We start from the raw sequence: 21,795 nt of genomic DNA, 5'->3' as shown, positions 1-21,795 counted from the left end.
AGTCATCACAAGGCCCAGTCCCCTGACCTCCTGGTTACTTTTACATGCACCCTCTTGAATGTCTTGTAACTAAGATTCTTTTCAAAGGGCTTCTGGGTGCACACTCCATCACATCCAGGGCCACGTTTGTAAAGGGTCAATCTGTTGCCTTGTTCCCTGCCACATTGTGAGAACCTGGAACAGCAGGTGGCTGTTTAATATAGTAGAAGTATTATCAATCAATCAATCAATTTCTCAATACTGTGACAAAATGAGTCACACATTATACTTGCACAATATGCAGCCAGACCTCGTCTCTCTAATCTCTGTCACTCCCTTCAGATGACCAGAGTAAATCCTCGTCCCCAAACTCTCTGGACTGACCCAGTTCTTTGAGTCATCTGCCCTTGATGTCTTGTCACCTTCTGACAGAAGTGTCTGGGAGCCACCCTTTGAGCAGTGTCCCCTGAAACTCAGCCTCTGCACACCACACTGCTGGGACAAGCAGGTGCTTGTGGGAAGTGTCATTTATTTAACATCATCACCAAGAAGGTGTCTCTAGGCAGCCATTGGCCAGTCCGCAGGCAGCTCTCAACTCACCTCTGAGATACTAAGTTTCCACCTTAGTTACTCAGGGCAGCTGGGCCTCTCAGTTTGCTGTGGAGCATATGGCAGGTGGGAAGGTGAAAGAGGAGGGTGTGGAGAAGAGGTTCCCTCAAATAACCTACTTCTTTCTGTCAAGTCTGAGAACATCCTAAAAATACTTTTAGTTAGAGATCAAGCATTCAAAAAACCATGGATTCTCGGGAGATATTTTACACTCTAACCATGACTCTTTGTGAAGGATTGGTGTCATTATCACAGGAGTGGGTCCTCTATAGGAGTGTTTAGACTCCTTTTTAGCTCTGTCAGTCTTAGTCACACTTGATTGCCCAATGTCATTTTGTAATGCAGCAGCAAATTCCTCACCAGACATCAGTGTGATGTTCTTGGAAATAACTGCTTCTAGAAGCAAAAATTTATAACTAATTATATATATATATTATATATATAAATATAATTATATTTACTAATTATAACTTCCCAGTCTCTGGTATTCTGCCTCAGTAGAAAACAGAGTAAGAGAGTCTCAGGATACTGAGGTCAGAGTCTACAGGGGACAGAGACACTGTCAGAGAGAGAGAGATGGGTCAGATTGAAGATCAGAGAGCTTCAGGTGCTAAGAGTCAGCCAGAAGGAGGAGGCAATCATCAATCTCAGTGATCAGAGACTTAGAGGCTCCAACTGCTCTTCTGCCAGGCTGACACCTCCCTCTCTACCTGACTGCTGAGCCTGCTCACTTCTGTGTCTCTGGTCTCTGTAGTTCTGCATTTTCTGCCATCCGTGGCTGTCACAGGCCAGAGAGTGAAATGGTAACTCTCGAGAAATCACACTGGCACTGGGGTTGGTGTATGTACAAACACAAGAGATTCACACAGTAACATGCACCTCTACTCCTGTCACTCAAGTCACACCTGAAACTAAGAACATATAGAGGAGCCCCACAATGCAAGAATGTACTTGGGAACCACATGTGTTGTCTCACACTTTAATCTCAATATTCAGGAGGCAGAAGGAGGAGGTTTTCTGAGTTGGAGGCTGCTATGGTCTACAGAATCAGTTCCAGGACAGCCAGAGTTACACAGAGAAATCCTGTCTTGAAAAACCAACCAATACACATCCCCTCACACACACACGCGCACACACACACACACACACACACACATATGCATGCACCATCACAGACACAAAACATATCTAGAGGAATACACAAAAGCTCACATATGCACATTCACATAAGAAAAATCCCTTCACATGTGCAGCACACACAGGTCCATGGCTGAGTAAATTAACAGACAAACCTGAGCTGACAAGTGCACACTCACTCCCAGAAATCAAGATGCATTACTCCCAATGTTTTGTCCTGTGTTCTGTTTCATTGTCCTTGCCAACATCTATGGACTAGAGAGTGAGCAGGTCACCAGCAGCCCAAACAGGAACTATGGCTGCTCACACTCCTGGACAATGATGAAAAAGGAGGTGGGAACAGCTCAAGTTGCTTAACTGCTTGGAGAGGTAGGCTCAGCATAAAATGTCCTGCTGGAGTGTACAGTGAAGTCCACAGTGGTCAGACCATGACCATGGATCCCATTGTCCTGCTTCTCCTCACTATTCTCACCAGCTTTTTGCTACTCCTGGTCAGGGGACACAAAAAGGCTCATGTTCAACTCCCTCCAGGACCACGTCCCCTACCCCTCTTGGGGAACCTCCTACAGATGGACAGAAGAGGCTTCCTCAACTCCTTCATGCAGGTGAGACATGCCCATCGCCTGTACCCTATTGGCTTAGCCCCATATTTGCTCCTGGAGATCATTCAGCAAGATATTCAAGGGACTCTTTCCAGGCAAAAAGTTCAGGTGGGAAGGTTGCTGAGTGAAAAGTGAGGGGCTGATTGGTGATAGATGGTACCCAGATCAACAGTTGAGTCCTCACTATGTTAAAATCATGTGGGTTACAGTGCTTGGAGTGTGAAAGTTGTTGGGGTGTTGAGGTGTGTGCAAAGGTTTTGAATTTTCCTCTTTGGTGCTTCTTTGTTCCAGAAGAGAAAGAAAAATGTCAGAGGCATCCACAGATAAGGTTTGCTTCTGCCAGCACAAGGAATTAGCCTGCCTTGTTCAGGAGCAAACTGGAGAAGAGGCAGGTCAGGTGGTGGGGTAGGTAGGGAGTGCTTATCAGTTATAAATACTATGGACCCTCCAAGCAGCTGAGCCTGGCACCATCTTTACCAGCCTTCACAAGTGAGATTTCATGTTTAATTACCACTTGTTTATTAATAATCAATTAGCATCCTTGGCTGCACTTCCCATTTAGAGAGCTGATTGAGTGGCAACAACCCCAACTTCCGATACCCCTTGGTTGTTATCAGATCATCCATCTGCATCATTTGTGTATTCATTTATTTTTATTTGCGACTCATGATTCTCCAAGTTTCATATAATATCTTTGATCTTATCTGTGTATTGATAGTTCATTGTTGCTTAAGATTTGATGTTGTGACACAGCCTAAAAACATAAGTAGGTCAGGCTGGCTTCCAATTGGATATGTAGCCAAGGATGACCAGTGATTCTCTGGCCTCTACCTCCACAGTGCCAGGATTATAAACATGAGTTGCCCTTCATCCCTACTCTACAGTACCGCTGTACTGATCAGGAAGTCTAACCAATCAGTGCAGACCCTGGCCATGTGGAGAATTAACCCTTCAATCTTAGGTCCCCAGAGGAGGAAAGGTTGCCAGAAGTTGAGGTATCTATTGACCAGTTTGTGCCTAAGTGTTTTCACAGTGTAATAACAATACCAGTGTGGACTAACCACAGCTGTCATGCCCTTATGCTTGGCAGCTTCGAGAAAAATATGGAGATGTGTTCACAGTGCACCTGGGACCGAGGCCTGTGGTCATGCTGTGTGGGACAGAGACCATAAGGGAGGCTCTGGTGGATCAAGCTGAGGCTTTCTCTGGTCGCGGGACAGTTGCTGTGGTTGAGCCAATTGTACAGGGATGTGGTGAGATATGGGACAGAGTGGAATGAAGGATGTGGTTGGTCTATGATGGTGGAATCTGAGCTGTGGGGAAGGACTCAGGTTCTCTGAACTTCCAATGTATCCTGCCCATGCTTCTCTGTCTTAGGATTGATCTTTGCCAATGGGGAACGCTGGAAGACCCTTCGGAGATTCTCTGTGGCCACCATGAAGGACTTTGGGATGGGGAAGCGGAGTGTGGAGGAGCGGATAAAGGAGGAGGCCCAATGTCTGGTGGAGGAGCTACAGAAATCCCAGGGTGAGTCTCTGAGAATGGGCATAAAGGAAGATGGTGATACAGGGACCTGAGTGCATAGCCAAAGAAGAGAAAGAAACACTAAAGGGTAAAGAAACAGACAGACAGACAACATACACATACACAGAAATACACAGAGTATGGGGAGGATGAAATATGGACAGAGGTGTAAAGAGAGAGAAATACAAGAATGGGAAAGAAACATGAGGTATATTGTGTCCACAATGACTCAGAAACATGTACTGACCATGATGATCATGTTTCTTCAGAACATCAGTCTATGAATTAATTTTCTTTGTCAATTGTTCATGACTGGTACACACTTGTCCTCTCAGAACTTAGAATGTGAGGCAAGATGGACATGAGTTCAAGGCCACTCCCATCTACATTGTGAGGCCCTGCCTTTGATGTGGCTATCACTGAGTGTAGGTTGCTTCTAGCACCATATACCATGGACATGGTCATGCATGTTTGTAATCCCAGCAATTCAGAGGTGGATGCAAGAGGCTGAATTTTCCAAGGTCATCTTCTACTGCATAAAGGGTTGAAGGACAATTTGGCTTAACCTTTGTTGTTGCCCCCCTCCATGGTCTTATGAAAGACAAATGCAGACCTTAGGTATGAAAGAGAAGGGAGCAGGAGGAACTGCAGTTGTGTTCTAAGCAAGGAACTGTGTTTTCTTCCTTGTGATTGTGCTGGTGGGCAGCAGTTGAGCACAGAGGCTGATGGGAGTTTGACTTTAGTTGAACACAGAGTCATATCTGGAGACATTAAGGTTCTTTTTTTATTAAGAGATTTTCTATTCATTTTATATACCAACCACAGATTCCCCTGTCCTCCCCACCCCCATTCTTCCCTCTCAATGCACACGCCATTTCCACCTCCTCCTAGGCAAAGTCTCTTATGGGGAGTCAGCAGAGCTGGGTACATTCAGTTGAGCCAGGTCCAATCCCTTCCTCCCTGCACCAAGGCTGGGCAAAGTGTCTCACCATAGAAACTAGGCTCAAAAATGTCTGTTCATGCACTAGGGATGGGTCACAATTCCACTTTCTGGGGATCCCCTACACAGTTGAAGCTAAAAAACTGTCTCACCTATCCAGAGGGCCTAGTCCTGTACCATGAGAGCTCCTCAGCAATTAGTCTACATTTCATGCATTTCCACTAGTTTGGTTAGTCGTCTCTGTACTTTCCCATCATGGTCTCAATGTCTCTTGCTCAGAGAATCCCTCCTCTGTCTCATCAATTGGACTCCTGGAGCTCGGCCTGGCACCTGGCCATGGATCTCTGCATCTGCTTCCATCAGTCACTGGATGAGGGCTCTATGATGACAGTTAGGGTATTCAGCCCTTTGATCACCAGAGTAGATCAGTTCAAGAACTCTCTTGACTCTTGACTCTTGACAGTAGTCTAATGTTTGGTCATCCTTGTGGACTCCTGGGAACCTTCCTAGTACTCTATTTCTCCCAATTCCCATGATGTCTTCATTTATCATGGTATTTTTTTCTTTGCTCTCCCACTCTGTCCCTGTTCCAGCTCGAACCTCCCATTCCCCTGTGTTTTCATTCCCCATCCCTTCTCCTCTGTTTCTCCCCTCAACCCCAGTTGACTCATGTAGATGACATCTATTTCTCCTTTGCTGGGCAATCCATCCATCCTTCCTAGGATCCTCCCTGCTAGCTAGTCTCCCTGGAGCTGTGGGTTGCAGTCTAATTATCCCTTGTTTTACATCTAGTATCCACTTATGAGTGAGTACATGCCATGTTTGTCCTTTTGAGTCTGAGTTACCTCACTCAGGGTGATATTTTATTGTTCCATCCATTTGCCTGCAAATTTCATGATGTCATTGTTTTCACTGCTGAATAGTACTCTATTGTGTATATGTACCTCATTTTATTTATCCACTCTTCAGTTGAGGGATATCTAGGCAGTTTCCAGCTTCTGGTAATTATGAATAATGCTGCTATGTGTCCTTGTGGTATGATGGAGAATTCCTTGGGTATATGCCCAAGTGTAGTATAGCTGGATCTTGAGGAAGATTGATTCCAAATTTTCTGAGAAACTGCCATACTGATTTCCAAAGTGACTGTATAAGTTTGCACTCCCACCAGCAATGGAGGAGTGTTCCCCTTGCTCCACATCCTCTCCACATAAGCTGTCTTCAGTCTAAGCCATTCTGACAGGTGTAAGATGGTATCTCAGAGTTGTTTTGATCTGCATTTCCTTGATGACTAATGATGTTGAGCAATTCCTTAAATGTCTTTTGGCCATTTGAAATTCTTCTGTGGAAAATTGTCTGTTTAGCTCTGTAACATTAAGGTTCTTTATATCAAGGGTGTATTAAGTGACATGACTGTTATATGCACTTCCATTTCTTTTTTATTTATTTTTACTTTTTTATTAAGAAAATTTTGTATTCATTACACATTCCAATCAAAGATCCCCTCTTCCCTCCTCCTGCCAATCCACCTCTCCCTCCCAACCCACTCCCCATTCTCTCCTACAAGAATGTAAGGCCTCCCATGGGGAGGTACATTTTGTAGAGGCAGGTCCAAGTCCCTCCCTCTGCCTCAAGGGACAGCTGTGTGAGGTGTGCCATCATAAGTAGTGGGCTCCAAAAAGCCTGCTCATGCACCAGTGATGGATTCTGATCCTACTGTCAGGGGAGCCCTTAAGCAGGTCAAGCCACACAATTGTCTCACTATGCAGAGGGACTAGTCCAGTCCCATGCAGGCTACACAACCGTTGAACTAAATTTCATAAGTTCCCACCAGTTTGGTTTGGTTGTCTCTGTAGGTTTTCCCATCATGATCTTGATGCCTTTGCTCATAGAATCCCTCTTCTCTTTTTTCGACTGGACTCTTGGAGCTCAGCCTGGTGTTTGGCTATGGATCTCTACATCTGCTTCCATTAGTTACTGGAGAAAGTCTCTATGATGACAGTTAGGGTATTTACTGATCTGATTATGGGGATATTCCAGTTCAGGCACCCTCTCCACTATTGCTAGTGGTCTAAGCTGAGGTCATCCTTGGGGATTCCTGGGAACTTCCCTAACACCTGGTTTTTCCCTATTCCCATGATGTCTCCCTCTATCATGGTATCTCTTTCATTGCTCTCCCACTCCATTCCATTCTCTTATGTTCTCATCCCCCATCCCCTACCCTCCATTGCACACCCATCATCCCCAATTTACTCATGGAGATCTCATCTATTGCCCCTTCCCAGGCCAATCCATGCATCCCTCTTTGGGTCCTCTTTGTTAGTTAGCTTCTCTGGAGCTGTGGGTTGTAGTCTGATTATCCTTTGCTTTACATCTAGTATCCAATTATGGGTGAGTACATACCATGTTTGTCCCTTTGAGTCTGGGTTACCTTACTCAGGATGACATTTTCTAGTTCTATCCATTTGCCTGCAAATTTCATGACGTCATTGTTTTCACTGCTGAATAGTACTCCGTTGTGTATATGTACCACATTTTCTTAATCCACTCTTCATTTGAGGGGCATCTAGGTTGTTTCCAGGTTCTAGCTACCATGAACAATGCTGCTATGAATGTAGTTGGGCATGTGTCCTTGTGGTATGATTGAGCATTCCTTGGGTATATGCCCAAGAGTGATATAGCATGGTCTTGAGGAAGATTGATTCCAAATTTTCTGAGAAACTGCCATACTGATTTCCAAAGTGACTGTATATGTTTGCACTCCCACCAGCAGTGGAGGAGTGTTCCCCTTGTTCCACATTCCCTTCACATAAGCTGTCCTCAGTGTTTTTGATCTTAGCCATTCTGACAGGTGTAAGATGGTATCTTAGAGTTGTTTTGATCTGTATTTCCCTGGTGACTAAGGATGTCGAGCAATTCCTTATATGTCTTTCAGCCATTTGATATTCTTCTGTTGAAAATTCTCTGTTTAGCTCAGTAGCCCATTTTTTAATTGGATTGTTCATTATTTTGATGTCTAGTTTCTTGAATTCTTTTATATTTTGGAGATCAGCCCTCTGTCAGATGTGGGGTTAGTGAAGATATTTTCCCATTCTTTAGTGTGTCTTTTTGTCTTATTTACTGTGTCCTTTGCCTTACAGAAGCTTCTCAGTTTCAAGAAGTCCCATTTATTAATTGTTGTTCTCAGTGCCTGTGCTACTGGTGTTATATTTAGGAATTGGTCTCCTGTGCCAATGCATTCAAGACTACTTCCTAATTTCTCTTCTATCAGGTTCAGTGTAACTGGTTTTATATTGAATCTTTGATCCACTTGGACTTGATTTTTGTGGATGGTGATAGATATGGATCTATTTGAAATCTTCTACATGTTGACATCCAGTTATGACAGCACCATTTGTTGAAAATGCTTTCTATTTTCCATGGTACAGTTTTGGATTCTTCATAAAAAAAAATCAGGTGTTCATGGGTGTGTGGGTTAAAGTCAGGGTCTTCAATTCAATTGCATTGGTCAACACATCAGTTTTCATGCCAATACCAAGCGGTATTTATTTCTATAGTTCTATAGTAGAGCTTGAGGTCAGGGATGGTGATGCCTCCAGAGGTAGCTTTATTGTACAGGATAGTTTTAGCTATCCTGGATTTTTTTTTTGTTTAATTGATTCTTGGTATTGTTCTCCTTGTTTCTGTTTTATTGATTTAAGGTCTCAATTTTATTATTTTCTAGTATCTATTCCTCCTGGGTGAGTTTGTTTCTTTTTGTTCTAGAGCTTTCAGGTGTGCTGTTAAGTCTCAAGTGAGAGAATTCTCCAACTTCTTTATGTGTGCATTTAGAGCTATGAATTCTCCTCTTAGCACTGCTTTCATAGTGTCCCATACGTTTGGGTGTGTAGTACATTCGTTTTCACTGAATTCTAGGAAGTCTTTAATTTCTTTCTTTCTTTATTCCTTGACCCATTGGTGATTCATTTGGGCATTATTTGGGCATTATTCAGTTTCCATGGGATTGTAGGCTTTCTGTAATTTTTGTTCTTTTGAAATCTAACTTTAAGCCATGGTGATCCGATAAAATACAGGAGGTTATTCCAATTTTTTTTGTATCTGTTGAGATTAGCTATGTGACCAAGCATGTGGTCAGTTTTAGAGAAGGTTATATGGAGTGCTGAGAAGTTGTATTCTTTTTTATTAGTGTGGAATGTTGTGTAGATAACTATGAAGTCCTTTTGAGTCATAACATCTCTTATGTTCCTTATTTCTCTGTTTAGTTTCAGTCTGGCAGATCTGTCCATTGGTGAGAGTGTTGTGTTGAAGTCTCCCACTATTAATGTGTCTGGTTTGATGTGTGATAAGCTTTAGTAATGTTTATTTTACATATTGGGTGCCCTTGTATTTGGGGCATAAATGTTCAGAATTGAGACTTCATCTTGGTGGATTTTTCCTGTGATGAATATGTAATGTCCTTCCTGATCTCTTTTGATTGATTTTAACTTGAAATCTATTTTGTTAGATATTAGGATAGCTACACTAACTTGCTTCTTAAGTCCATTTGATTGGAAAGTCTTTTCCCAGCATTTTACTTTGAGGTAGAGTCTGTCTTTCAAGTTGAGGTGTATTTTTTGTATGCAGCAGAAGGATGCATCCTTCTTTCATTATCCATGCTGTTAGCCCGTGTCTTTTTATAGGTGAATTGAGTCCATTGATATTAAAGGATACTAATGGCCAGTGGTCATTAATTCCTGTTATATTTTGGTGGTAGCGTGTGTGTATTTCTCTTCTTTGAGATTTACTGCTGTCAGGTTTTCTATTGACTATGTTTTGGAGGGTGCATCTGACTTCCTTAGGTTGGATTTTTCCTTTTAGTGCTTTCTGCAGGGCTGGATTTGTGGATTGGTGTTGTTTAAATCTGGTTTTGTCTTGTTCACTCTATCAATGGTGATTGAAAATTTTGCTGGGTATATTAGTCTAGGCTGGCATCTGTTATCTCTTAGTGTCTGCATTACATATGTCCAGGACCTTCTGCAGTCTTGGAGGATGGGTGGGTTTGTGGGATGGGGTGGGGTTTATAAGTTACAGGGTTTGGTGGGGGATGGTGGTAGTCCAGCCTGCCTGTAGAAGTCCTGCCTGTCGGTCTGCAACTTTGACTTCAATGTGTGGGGTATGGGGGCCCAGGTTGTGCCATTGGGCCTAAAGCCTAGAGGCTGGGGTGATCAGCTAGGAGAACAAAGACTCCAACAACTTGAACTTCATTGCCACCTGCTGTTCCTCTGACACATCCACTGGCAGATATACATGGGATTAGAGACCACAAACAAGGAGGCAGCCCCAGGATGAGGGGCAATGGTGGCCCTATTTTGTTGGAAGGACAACACCCTCCAACCACAAGTGTCCATGGCTGAACCTGACATACAAAGGCAGCAGGCAGCAGGTGCTGATGACTTCTGGAACACCACAGAGCCCAGAAGTCAGAGGGATGAGGAATGTGCAGAAATTGTAAATTCACACGGGCATTCCCTGAATCCTTCTCTGAACCAATGCTGCCAGTAGGAGTTAGCCATCAGCTCAGAGTCAGAACGTTGTCCTGGGAGGAGGTACAGGGTGGAGACTGACTACACATAATCTTTTCTCCATCCTTGCATCCTCATCCCAGCCATGATTAGCTGAGTTGCCTTTGCGAAGGTAGCTTCCCTTTCTGTCTATACAAATAACATCCCATATTCTGTACAGTATTGAGGGAAGTTAAATAAAAAGATGCATACACCTCTGAATAAAGAGCCTAGATTCATGTGCAAATGTGGTAGCTTATGTTTGCCATTCTTTGAGTAGTAAGTGGTGGGGGCAGCCTCACAGAGATGGGGCTGAAGCCAAATGTCTTTTTGTTCTATATCTCCTGCCTCCTGGCCCTCATCCTCTTCCTCCTCCAGGAGCCCCCATGGACCCCACCTTCCTCTTCCAGTGCATCACAGCCAACATCATCTGTTTCATTGTTTTTGGAGAGCGCTTTGACTACAAAGACTGCCAGTTCCTTCACCTGCTGGACCTGTTTTTTCAGACCTTCTCTCTCATCAGTACATTCTCCAGCCAGGTCAGTGGATGGAACCAGAGCAGCATCCAGGGCAGAGGATAGAAGAGGCTGGTCTGTGGGCAAAGAAGGAGTGTCTTAAGGCTGTAAGAAAGGCAGAGACAATGGATAGGCAAGGAGGTTGAGAGCAGGAGGGAGAGAGAGATGGTAAGCAGGGTAGAGACCTAATTGCAGAAGTACAAAGCCATTGATACATGCAGAAAATGGTGATGTGGGTGATGCATTTGTAGCTTGGAGGGTAGAATACTTGGTTTTCATGCCTAAGGCCCAGACTGTGTATCCTGGGTATGGTTGTACACCACCCATGCCATTCCAGCACACAAAGGCATGGAGATGATAAATTCAGGGTGATTCTTAGTTACTTATTGAGTTTAAGGCTAGTCTGGCATGCATGAGACCTTGTGTCCATAAAGCAAAACTCCCAAATTAGTAGAAACAATGATAATTCAGCACAAGATATTGGGACAGAGAGCAGAGGAGAGGAAAAAGGAGACACAGAGAATGCAAGGAGAGGCATAGAGACAGATTTAGAGATAAAGTTCAAAAGCATGCTTGTTGCATTGTGTACACATACGAGGTGTGTGTGTGTGTGTGTGTGTGTGTGTGTGTGTGTGTGTGTGTGTGTGTTTTGTTTTTCTTCATAAAATATATGGTCATCCTGGAAGCATGTGGTGGTTTGAATGAGAATGGCCCATGGACTAGTGTATTTGCATGCTTGAATCCTAGTTGAAGAGCTGTTTGGAAGGATTAGGATCTGGGCCTTGTTGTAGGAGATGTGTTGATAGGGGTGAACTTTGAAGTTCCCAAATGCCCTTGCAAGGCCCAGTGTTCCCTCTAGTTCTGCCTTTCTTCCTCTATATCATGATTTCATCTCTCAGGCACATGCCTGTCTGCCTGTATATCATGATGTCAGCTCTCAGGCACATGCCTGTCTGCATGCTGCCATGGTTCCTGCCATGATGCCAATAGACTAATCTTCTGAAATGGTAGGGAAGCCCTCAAAAATACTTTTTTTTGTATAATTGCTTTGGTCATGGTGTCTCTTCATAGCAATAGAACAGTGACCAAGTTAGAGCACTGTCCACTTCTTGTGACCAGATAGCTTAAGTTGACCTCTGGGTCCTCCTTTCTTGCAGATGTTCGAACTCTTTTCTGGCTTCCTGAAGTACTTTCCTGGTGTCCACAAGCAAATCTTCAAAAACATGCAGGAAGTCCTCGACTACATTGGCCAGAGTGTGGAGAAGCACAGGGCAACCTTGGACCCCAGCAATCCAAGAGACTTCATCGATACCTACCTTCTACGTATGGAGAAGGTAAGTCCTGCATGAATGAGAGAAGTGATGGGTGAGAGTGAAGGCTGAGGATGTGAGCAGAGGAAAAGGGGGAGCAGAGGATGGGGAGGAGAGATAGGAAATGGAGTGGAGGAGATGCAGAAGAATCTAGAAATTGAAGACTAGAGAAAGGGAGGAGAAAATGAAAGAGGGAGAAAGAAGGCTGTGGGAGAAACACAGGGCAAGGGACAAAAAGCACAAAAGACCTCAGAAGAAGAGAGAGCCTGGGAGACAAAACATGATAAATACCAGAGAGCAAAGTCGAGAGATAAGAAGACAGAATAGAGAGACAAGGACAATGTCGAGGATTGAGACTGGCAATGTGGCCCATACAGTGTGAGACAGAAGGTCAGTTCCCAGGATGTGTGAGCATCTTCCCGTAAGGATCCAGTCACCCTGACCCTCCCTTCTCTCTCCCATCTGGAACCAGGAGAAGTCCAACCCACACACGTTGTTCGATCACCAGAACCTCATGATCTCCGTGCTGTCTCTCTTCTTTGCTGGCACCGAGAGCAGCAGCACCACGCTCCGCTATGGCTTCCTGCTCATGCTCAAATACCCCCATGTTGCAGGTGCGCCATAGGCTGCCAGTTGAGGGATCTTCTAGCTCCTTTTGGCTGTGGAGGCTTGTGTGGATGAGAGAGACATGGGCCTCTAACATCTGGAGTTCTGAAGGCTTTGGTCTACCTCTAAACTAGTGCAGTGCTCTGGATAGTGTGTAAATGAACACTGAGCTGGCCCATTTGCTGTTATCACTTCAAGGTTGATTTATCAATCTGTCCATTCATCCATCCATCCTTCCATCCTTCCTCCTTTCTTTCCTTATGACTTTACATCCATCCATTCACTCATCTTACTGTCCATTCACCTCTGCACCCATTTACCCATTCTATTTATTTACCCATTCATCTAGTATTCACCCATCCATTTATCTATTTTTCTGTCCATCCAGATACACACCTATTCACATACTCATGTAGTCATCTGCCCATTTTTTCTATATCCATAGTTATTAATCCTAGATTCTGCTTCACCCAATGACAAATATTTCATTTGTTTATTTTGACTAATCAACTCATGAATTTTGTGAGTGATCTGTCTGTCAGTCATTGATTCATTGGTCCATTCATATACAAATCTTTTTATTCCTTAATCATACCAACTGGCCTTTGAATTCACCCTACATGTGTCCATCCATTCCTCCATGTATTTGTTTAATAACTCACACATTTATCTATGAATTTTTATTCTTCAACACACCTTCCTGTTTATTCTTATATTTACTCATTCATTCATTCATTCATTCACATGTTCCTTTGTTAAATCTACCATTTGCTTGATTATTGGGTAGTTGTGTTTGTTGACTTATTCACGTAGGAATCATTTGTTGATTCATTAATTGTTTAGTACTATGAGTGAAATGTAGTATTTATACATTCACTTGATTATTGGCTAGTTGTGTTCATTGATTTATTTGTGTATGATCATTTATTGAATCACTAATGTATTAATATAAAGAGTCAAAAGTGGAATACATAAATCCAGTGTTTAGCATGCTCATTTAATTCACTCAACAATCTTTCATGTCTATAACTGACTCATCCATTGCTTGGTTGACTTACACACTCAAATTCTAAAAATTTACACATGATTTGCTGTTACTGTGAGTGTGCCTGCCACAGCTCATGTGTGAAGGTGGAAGGAGAACTCTGTATAGTTGGGCCTCTCCTACACCTTCACATGGGTTCTGCGAGTCAAAATCGGGCTGTCAGGATGCAAGTCAAGAACATTTACTGGTTGAGCCATTTTATTGGCCAACGTGTCCATTCATGTATTCATATTTTCTATTGAGTTATACACAGAGTAATTTGCTTCCTTCTATTTCTAAAGACATAGCCTTAGATTCTTAGCCTGAATTTTAAAATTTATTTTACTAATGGAAATTGTTGTTTTGCATATATATATATATATATATATATATATATATATATATATATATATGTCTGTGTCTGTGTGAAGGTGTTGGATATTTTGAACCTGGAGTCATAGACAGTGTGAGTCACCATGTGGGTGCTGGAAATTGAACCTGGGTCCTCAGATATAGTGACCAGTGCTCTTAAACAATGAGCCCCCTGGATTTTTAAACATAAATTCTATGCTAGGATGTCTGTCTGTCTGTCTGTCTCTCCTTGTGTTTGTGTGTGCGTGTGTGCGTGTGTGCGTGTGTGTGTGTGTGTGTGTGTGTGTGTGTGTGTTATGCAGGAACACAATTTATAACATTATATATATTTCAAAAGGAGGGAATTCTTACCATCTCCCCATCCAGCCCTCACTCCACATTGATAGATGAAACAGCCCTTGGCTGCAGGTTTTCCCTTTTTCTATTTACAAGCAAGGTTGGAGCTTTTGAGAGAGACTCTAATATAGCTCTAAGTGTGGCTGGAGAGACAGGTGCCTGAGAGAAGCGCAGGTGTGTATGACCAAGAGTGCACTGTGTCTTTCTCATAGAGACTCTTGGCCCTGCACTGTTCCTAGGCTATTAGCTGGCAGAAAACAGGGTCACTGTGCATTGCCTGCATTATAGGGTGGCGGGCATCGCCTGTTGTCTCCCTCTTCTGTGCAGAGAAAGTCCAAAAGGAGATCGATCAGGTGATTGGATCACATCGACTCCCAACCCTGGAGGACCGCACGAAAATGCCTTACACTGAGGCTGTCATCCATGAGATTCAGAGATTTTCAGATCTAATCCCGATTGGTGTGCCACACAGGGTCACCAAAGACACTTTGTTCCGAGGGTACCTGCTCCCCAAGGTGAGTCCAGCTGCCATTCCACATCTCTACTCCACGATCACCCTTCATCTTCCTAATCGCTACCTTCAGTCTGTTTGTGGTTTCCTAAATTCTGTTTCTCAGGGACAGACGGTCTGCAATTGGGAGTCAGGGTATGCTAATATCGTTGTGTCTTATAATGTCTCCTAGAACACTGAAGTGTACCCCATCCTGAGTTCGGCTCTCCATGATCCACGATACTTTGAACAACCAGACACCTTCAATCCTGACCACTTCCTAGATGCCAATGGGACACTGAAGAAAAATGAAGCTTTTTTGCCCTTCTCTGTAGGTGAGACCCACTTGTGCCTCCTTTCCTGGACACTAGAGGGCAGGCTCATCCTCCTGGACACAGACAGGTCTAGGTCCATGTTTACTGTCTGTTATAGCTGCTTTGCCTGAATCATTCCAGTCACCCTGGCTACAGCCCCACCAGGGGAATCTTGAACTAAGGGAGCATCCTGGTTGTGGACCCCACAAAGGTTTCCTGGTGAGATCTGAGCTTGCTTTACACAACAGGGCTGCATTAGAGAATACCTGGACCATGTGCATGGTCACCAGGTGACTGGGATGGTCTGCACTTGGCTGTGCTTTGGGGAGATCTTTTGCTCCAACCCTTGGCCTTCCTTTAAAAATCGCTTTAGTAGAGACAGAAGAAGCTGGTGGGTTTGGACCCCTCCTGAGACTATCCTATGTTGTCTCTCTCTCTCTCTCTCTCTTTCTCTATACTTGTATCTAAAATTTCCTATTTCTCCTTGCTCAAGAGTACCCTGGGGAAATAAGAGGGAGCTGGTCTCCCTCACCTAGTCAGCAGGATATTGGTGAGGTATTTAAAAAGCCTCTAAACTTAAGCAAATTTTACAGAGAACAAAATGTGCTAAGTGCAAAACCAGGCTTCTACTGCTGCTCCCAACAATAAATAACACATTAATTAATAGAGGGGATGGGAGCACAGATATTCTTATGTCACGATGTTCAAGACATCTTTAAGGCCAATGCAGTAATTCTCATGCAAAGTCCTCAAAAGACAAGAAGACAGTGTCTCTACTTTAGAGAGTGTGATGATCAACATAATCTATCAGTTCCCTTTCAGTTGCATCAAATCCTTCAGTAGAGTTGCTTTTCCTGTTAGACATCTGTTTATTATTTTTTATTTTTTCTCCTTTTTAAAAAATAGATTCTTTTTTCATACAATATATACTGATTACAGTTTCCCCTCCCTCTACTCCTCTCATTCCTTCACCACCTCCCCAACTCTCCTGATCCACCCTATTTCTGCCACTCATTAGAAAAGAACAGGCTTCTAAGAGATAACAACCAAATATGACAGAATAAAATATAAGATAAAACAAAAACCATCACATCAAAGATTGTACAATGCAAACCCACAGATGGAAAAGAGCCCAAGAGTAGGCACTAGAATCAGAGACCCACTCATTCACACACCCAGGAATCCCATGCAATACTAAACTGAAAGCTATAATACATGCACAGAGGACCTGGTGCAGAACTGTGCAGGCTCTGTGCATGCTATCTCAGTCTGTGAATTCATATGAGCTTTGCTCAGTTGATTCAGAGGGCCTTGCTCTTCTGGTGTCCTCCAACCCCTCTGAGGATGAGACTGGGACGTGGGTGGAGCTGGAGGAGCAGAAGGAGAGGTGGGGATCCTTTGTCAGTCTACCTGCTTCCTTGGCAGGAATGGTCTTTGGGTTAGTAAGGAGTGTCTTCTGGGGAAGATCTGCGGGATCCACAGGAGATGGAAGAAGGGAGACCAGAAAGGATGCAAAGTTGGAATGAAGGCTAGGGATTGTGTCTTGGGGAACTGAAGAAGAGGTGAAGATCTGCATTCAGCCTACCTCCTACCTGGCAGGAGTTGCTTGTGCTTTAGCAGAGAGTGCAAATATGAGTGAGAATTGTTGAGACCAAGGTTGGATAAAACACAGGGACAAAAAGCCAGACGAATGGAAACACATGAACTATGAACCAATGGCTGAGGGGTCCCCAACTGGATCAGGCCCTCTGAATGGGTGAGACAGTTGATTGGCTTGATCTGTTTGGGAGGCATCCAGGCAGTGGGACCGGGTCCAGTGCTCATTGCGAGAGTTGGCTGTTTGAAACCTGGGGCCTATGCAGGGTCGCTTGGCTCGTCCTGGGAGGAGGGGACTGGACCTGCCTGGACTGAGTCTACAAGGTTGATCTCAGTCCTCTGGGGAGGCTTTGCCCTGGAGGAGGTGGGAATGGGGGGTGGGGTGGGGGTAAGGTGAGGGGGGGCGGAAGGGGGGGAGAACAAGGGAATCTGTGGCTGATACGTAGAACTGAATTGTATTGCAAAATAAAAAAAAAAGAAATAACAGCAGAATAAATGATATCATCTATGAATGCCATGAGCTTGGTAGGGTCTTTGGGCTAGAGTGACATTTATCTGTGAGCACTGGGGAGATGGGACATGTGCTGGCAAAGTTGTCTATTTGCATTAAATATTCTTTGTCTTGTTAAATTGTAAGAGAAAGGATAATTACTAGCATGTATTTGAGCAAAGAAACCATTCATGATGGATAATATCCTGAACCAAAGAAAGTTCAGAGTTACAGCATCCATCAGAGTCATTCCAAGGTGTCTACAGACAATAGAGACCTGGGCATGGACACACAACTTGATTGGTGCCAACTCTGCTTTTGCTTTACTTGGCCATGCTGGAATAGTTGGCAGCCTGGGGTAGGTCAACTGCTATGAGAGACTGAGACTTCTACTTCATTGGAAGATGTACTCTCATGTTGTCGATTAGTTCAGTTGCCTCTTGTGTTTGGTTAGTTTGTTACATACAGAAGGTGCCTCCAGCCAAATTTAATTCAGTTTAATGGACTCTATGGGATATAAACATGGAAACTTTGTGTTTGGGTTTTTATCTTTTGGAGAAAGGGGTGTTCTAGAAACAATCCCTTAGCCTTTCGTTGTACCCCTCTCCACATCATGCTAGGGATAGAACCTAGTGCTGAGTGTGTGTTAAGCAAGTTCTCTATGAAATAGCCCATACCTCCAACCTCTCCTTGGTGCATTCTAGAAGATGCTTTCCTGTGGAGCCTCTCATCCCCTCGCTGAATAATTTTAGGCAAGTTCTCTCCTGCTGAGCCATTTGTCAACTAAGAAGTGTCAAGTCTTGAGTGTTCAAGTGACTTCAGTGACCCTGGTCTCAGCCCAGCTCCTGAACTGTCCATATAACAGTCCCAAGTCTAGAAAGGCAGGGATGTGGAGAAAAGGAACAGAGGCAAATACATAATAGAATGATAAGGACATTGTAACAGATCCCAATAAAGAGAGGCATACAGAGGACACAAGGAAGCTACAATAGGAGGAGATATGTGGAAGGATTCAGAGTGTGGACATGAGACAGTGAAGAAGCGTGAGGAACCAGAGGTGAAGGGGGAAGACCCGAAGAGCGGAAAGGGGAGAGAAGGAAGGGTGAGGAACCAGAGATGAGGGGATAAGACAAGAAGAGAGGAGGGGAGAGAGAAGGAAGGGCAGGAGACACAACTTAATAGACAAAGGAACACGAGGGAAGACACAGAAGGAACACATGACAAGGTGTCCTTAGACAGAAAGGGGAGGGGCTAAGATGGTATCTAGGGAATTTAGAAAGACACAGTAGGTGGAATAGATAAAAGACAAATAGAGGTGATAGGAACATGTTCAGGTAGTCCACCAATGGAAGAAAGGAGAGAGAGAGAGAGAGAGAGAGAGAGAGAGAGAGAGAGAGAGAGAGAGAGAGAGTCAGAGACAGAGAGAGACAGAGACAGAGACAGAGACAGAGAAAGCCAAAAAGTGTTAGAGCCAAAGAGACATGAACAGTGTCCAAATGTCCAGCTCCAGGCATGAAGACATTGAGTTGAGAGTGAGATCAGCTATCAAAAGCTGTTCTGAAAAAAATGTGGATCATAAAATGAGTTCTAGGAGAACCATCTCAGAGAGATACTCCATGAATTTCTAAGCTCATGTCTCCTAAATTCTGGAAAGGCGGTGCCCAATGGGATATGGTGTTTTCCTTAAATACTCCCACACAGGCACAATTTCCCAACAACTGGGGGACACAGGGGTTGCTGGGAAATCCCTCCTCCACCTTGAAGCCTGAGGTGGTCAGTTGCAGATTAAGAATCTCTGAGGTACAGGGCAAGTGGTGGAGCCTCTGCCTAGTTTTTTCAGGCTCCCATTGTTCTGTGGTGCTGCATGCCTGAGGTGACAAACCTTACATCTCTGAGAATCCAGTGGGTGCCATAGAATCCTTATCATGTGCCCCGGCCCATTCTCAATTGTATGAACACTTGTGTTTGTGAACTTGTTGAATTTCTTTGATCGCAAGCTGAAGAAGCAAAGGGGAGAGAGGGAAAGAGAAAAGGAGGGGGTGGGGATGAGAGACAGAGAGGACAGAGAAAGAGGAGAGACAGAGGTTTTGCTCTGTAGCCCATCAACTTCCTGCTGCAGTTTCCCAAATGCTGCACTTGCACACGTGTGCCTCCATGTCTGGATCATACAGGACCCTTAACACCATCCAGTTGTCAATCTAAGAGTCTATGTAAACAGTACCTTCACCCTCAGGGCAGTCCTATGACATGGGTACCAATCCCTCACATGAGAAAGGAGGGAACACTAAAGATGTTACATTATACATGTGTACACATACTACTATCCTAAGTGGGTTCTTACCATTCTGGAAAAAAGGACTCTGGTAATCTAACAAAAGCTAGAAATCTGTCAGAAGTGACCAAGACACATCAAACAACAATTTCTCCTGCATTATGATTGATTTATTGTATAAATGTTTCCATGCATATACATGTGTGCTATGGTGGGTGTGTATGTATTTATGTCAAAGGATAGACTTTGGGGGTTGGTTCTCTCCTTCCAGCATGTGGGTCCAGGGGTTTGAACTCATGTGCTTAGGACTGACCGCAGGCTACTTTCCATGCTAAGAAGTCTCATGGGCCCTTGAACCAATTCTTTAAGGTTTTGGGAATCTCTTAATGTTTTCGAATTGCAGGTTAAAGGTCAAACTCATTCTTATTCTTTGCAATGTGCATGGTTGTCTGTGTTATGGGATGGGAGAGTCTGAAAGCTGTATACTGCCCTGGGGCTCACATGGCTCATCCTCTGTGCCCACAGGAAAGCGAATTTGTCTTGGTGAAGGCATTGCCTGCAGTGAGTTGTTTCTATTCTTCACCACCATCCTCCAGAACTTCTCCATGTCCAGTCCCATGGCTCCTGAGGACATTGACCTCAATCCCAAGGAGAGTGGCTTTGGCAAAGTGCCCCCAGCATACCAGATCTGCTTCTTGGCCCGCTGACTGGACTGTGGTGGCCAGATGTCTCCTCTCCTGTTGAGAATGGCCCCATATTTCTGCCTCTGCGAGACCTCCTGGAAACCAGGCCCTGGGTCACTGCCTCCTTCCTCCTTCCTGCATCTTCTGCAAAGCTGGAGGTGTGTTCTTCTGCCCTGTGAATGACACTGGTGAAATCAATCAGGTGCCTTTTTTGATGTGTGAGCAGAGAGATTTCAGGAGACCACATCTCATACTGAATCAATCCCAACAGTCACAGTCCCCATGTGTCAGCTCATGGTGATCCATGATCTACGGTGATGGACTCTGTATATGATCTGAATTCTGTGTCTATAGATTTACCTAATATGCATGCTTCATGTCAACAGAATCACATGGTGTGTGATCTTTTGTGTCTGGTGTCTTTTATATCACACAATATTTTCAAGGTCCCTGTGCTTTGCAGGCCACAGTCACAAACCTTCATGGACTTCTCTCATGATCTTTCTCAGCCCAAAGCACAATTACCTTCTTTCCTATGTTCTGCCAGCAGAAGGTGTGGTCCTGATTTAGGCTGGGTCTTCCTGCTTCTAAGAATCTGACAAGAAATCCCTCACAGCATGCCCAGCAGCTTGGGGTCTAGTTGATGCCAGATGCAGTCAAGTCAACACTCAAGAGCAGTCATTAAAAAGCCAAGTTCCCTGACCTCCTGGCTACTTTTACATGTGACATCTTGATTGTCTGGTAACTAAAGTTCTTTTCAGAAAGGCTTCTGGCTGGAAATTTCATCACATCCAGGCCAGGTTGGTGAAGGGACAACCTGTTGCCTGCTCTGGTGTGAGAACCTTGAATAGCAAATGGCTAATGCCAGGCATTTAGTATAATGGAAGTGTAACAAATAAGTAAATAAACAACTCAAAAATGTCACAACATGATTCACTCCATAAACTTGCCCATTATGCAACCAGACCTAGTCTCTCTAATCTCTGTCACTCCCTTCAGATGACCAGAGTAAATCCTCGTCCCCAAACTCTCTGGACTGACCCAGTTCTGTGAGTCATCTGCTCTTGATGTCTTGTCACCTCTGACAGAAGTGTCTGGGAGCCACCCTTTGAGCAGTGTCCCCTGAAACTCAGCCTCTGCACACCACACTGCTGGGACAAACAGGTGCTTGTGGGAAGTGTCATTTATTTGACATCATCACCAAGAAGGTGTCTCTAGGCAGCCATTGGCCAGTCCGCAGGCAGCTCTCAACTCACCTCTGAGATTCTCAATTTCCACCTTAGTTACCACCTTAGCTCCCTGCAGCCTAGGGAGAGTTACAAGGAACATTGCCAAGGTAGATTCCTGGCATACTCTCTTCTACCAACCACAGAAACAGGACAACAAACAGAACAGTCTGTCTTCAAGAAAAATGGGACTGTGCTACATGCCAAGGTAGGACCATGGCACTCTGGCTTCT

At 44.1% G+C, this 21,795-nt stretch overlaps 1 protein-coding gene across 1 annotated transcript; it reads left to right on the top strand.

Annotated features, from left to right (window-relative positions):
* The first annotated feature begins 2,159 nt into the window (after positions 1 to 2,159).
* LOC131924449 (cytochrome P450 2B1-like) lies at positions 2,160 to 20,645 on the top strand. Its single transcript, XM_059279730.1, has 9 exons — positions 2,160 to 2,330; positions 3,418 to 3,580; positions 3,705 to 3,854; positions 10,707 to 10,867; positions 12,001 to 12,177; positions 12,626 to 12,769; positions 14,821 to 15,006; positions 15,175 to 15,316; positions 20,179 to 20,645. The coding sequence occupies exons 1-9, from the start codon at positions 2,160 to 2,162 to the stop codon at positions 20,358 to 20,360; spliced, it is 1,476 nt and encodes a 491-aa protein (XP_059135713.1). The 3' UTR covers positions 20,361 to 20,645.
* Positions 20,646 to 21,795: the final 1,150 nt, after the last annotated feature.

This window comes from Peromyscus eremicus, chromosome 1 (assembly GCF_949786415.1).
Source record: "Peromyscus eremicus chromosome 1, PerEre_H2_v1, whole genome shotgun sequence".
Classification (NCBI taxonomy): Eukaryota; Metazoa; Chordata; class Mammalia; order Rodentia; family Cricetidae; genus Peromyscus; species Peromyscus eremicus.
The sequence above is the reverse complement of the archived record's forward strand: the minus strand, read 5'-3'. Positions and strand labels throughout refer to the sequence as shown.

What these genes read in the sequence shown, in the direction of transcription:
- LOC131924449 (XM_059279730.1), top strand. Translation starts at nt 2,160, where the DNA reads ATGGATCCCATTGTCCTGCTTCTCCTCACTATTCTCACCAGCTTTTTG. An exon ending in TCAGTACATTCTCCAGCCAG is followed by an intron (nt 10,868 to 12,000) that starts GTCAGTGGATGG and finishes CCTTTCTTGCAG; the next exon opens with ATGTTCGAACTCTTTTCTGG. An exon ending in TTTTTTGCCCTTCTCTGTAG is followed by an intron (nt 15,317 to 20,178) that starts GTGAGACCCACT and finishes CTGTGCCCACAG; the next exon opens with GAAAGCGAATTTGTCTTGGT.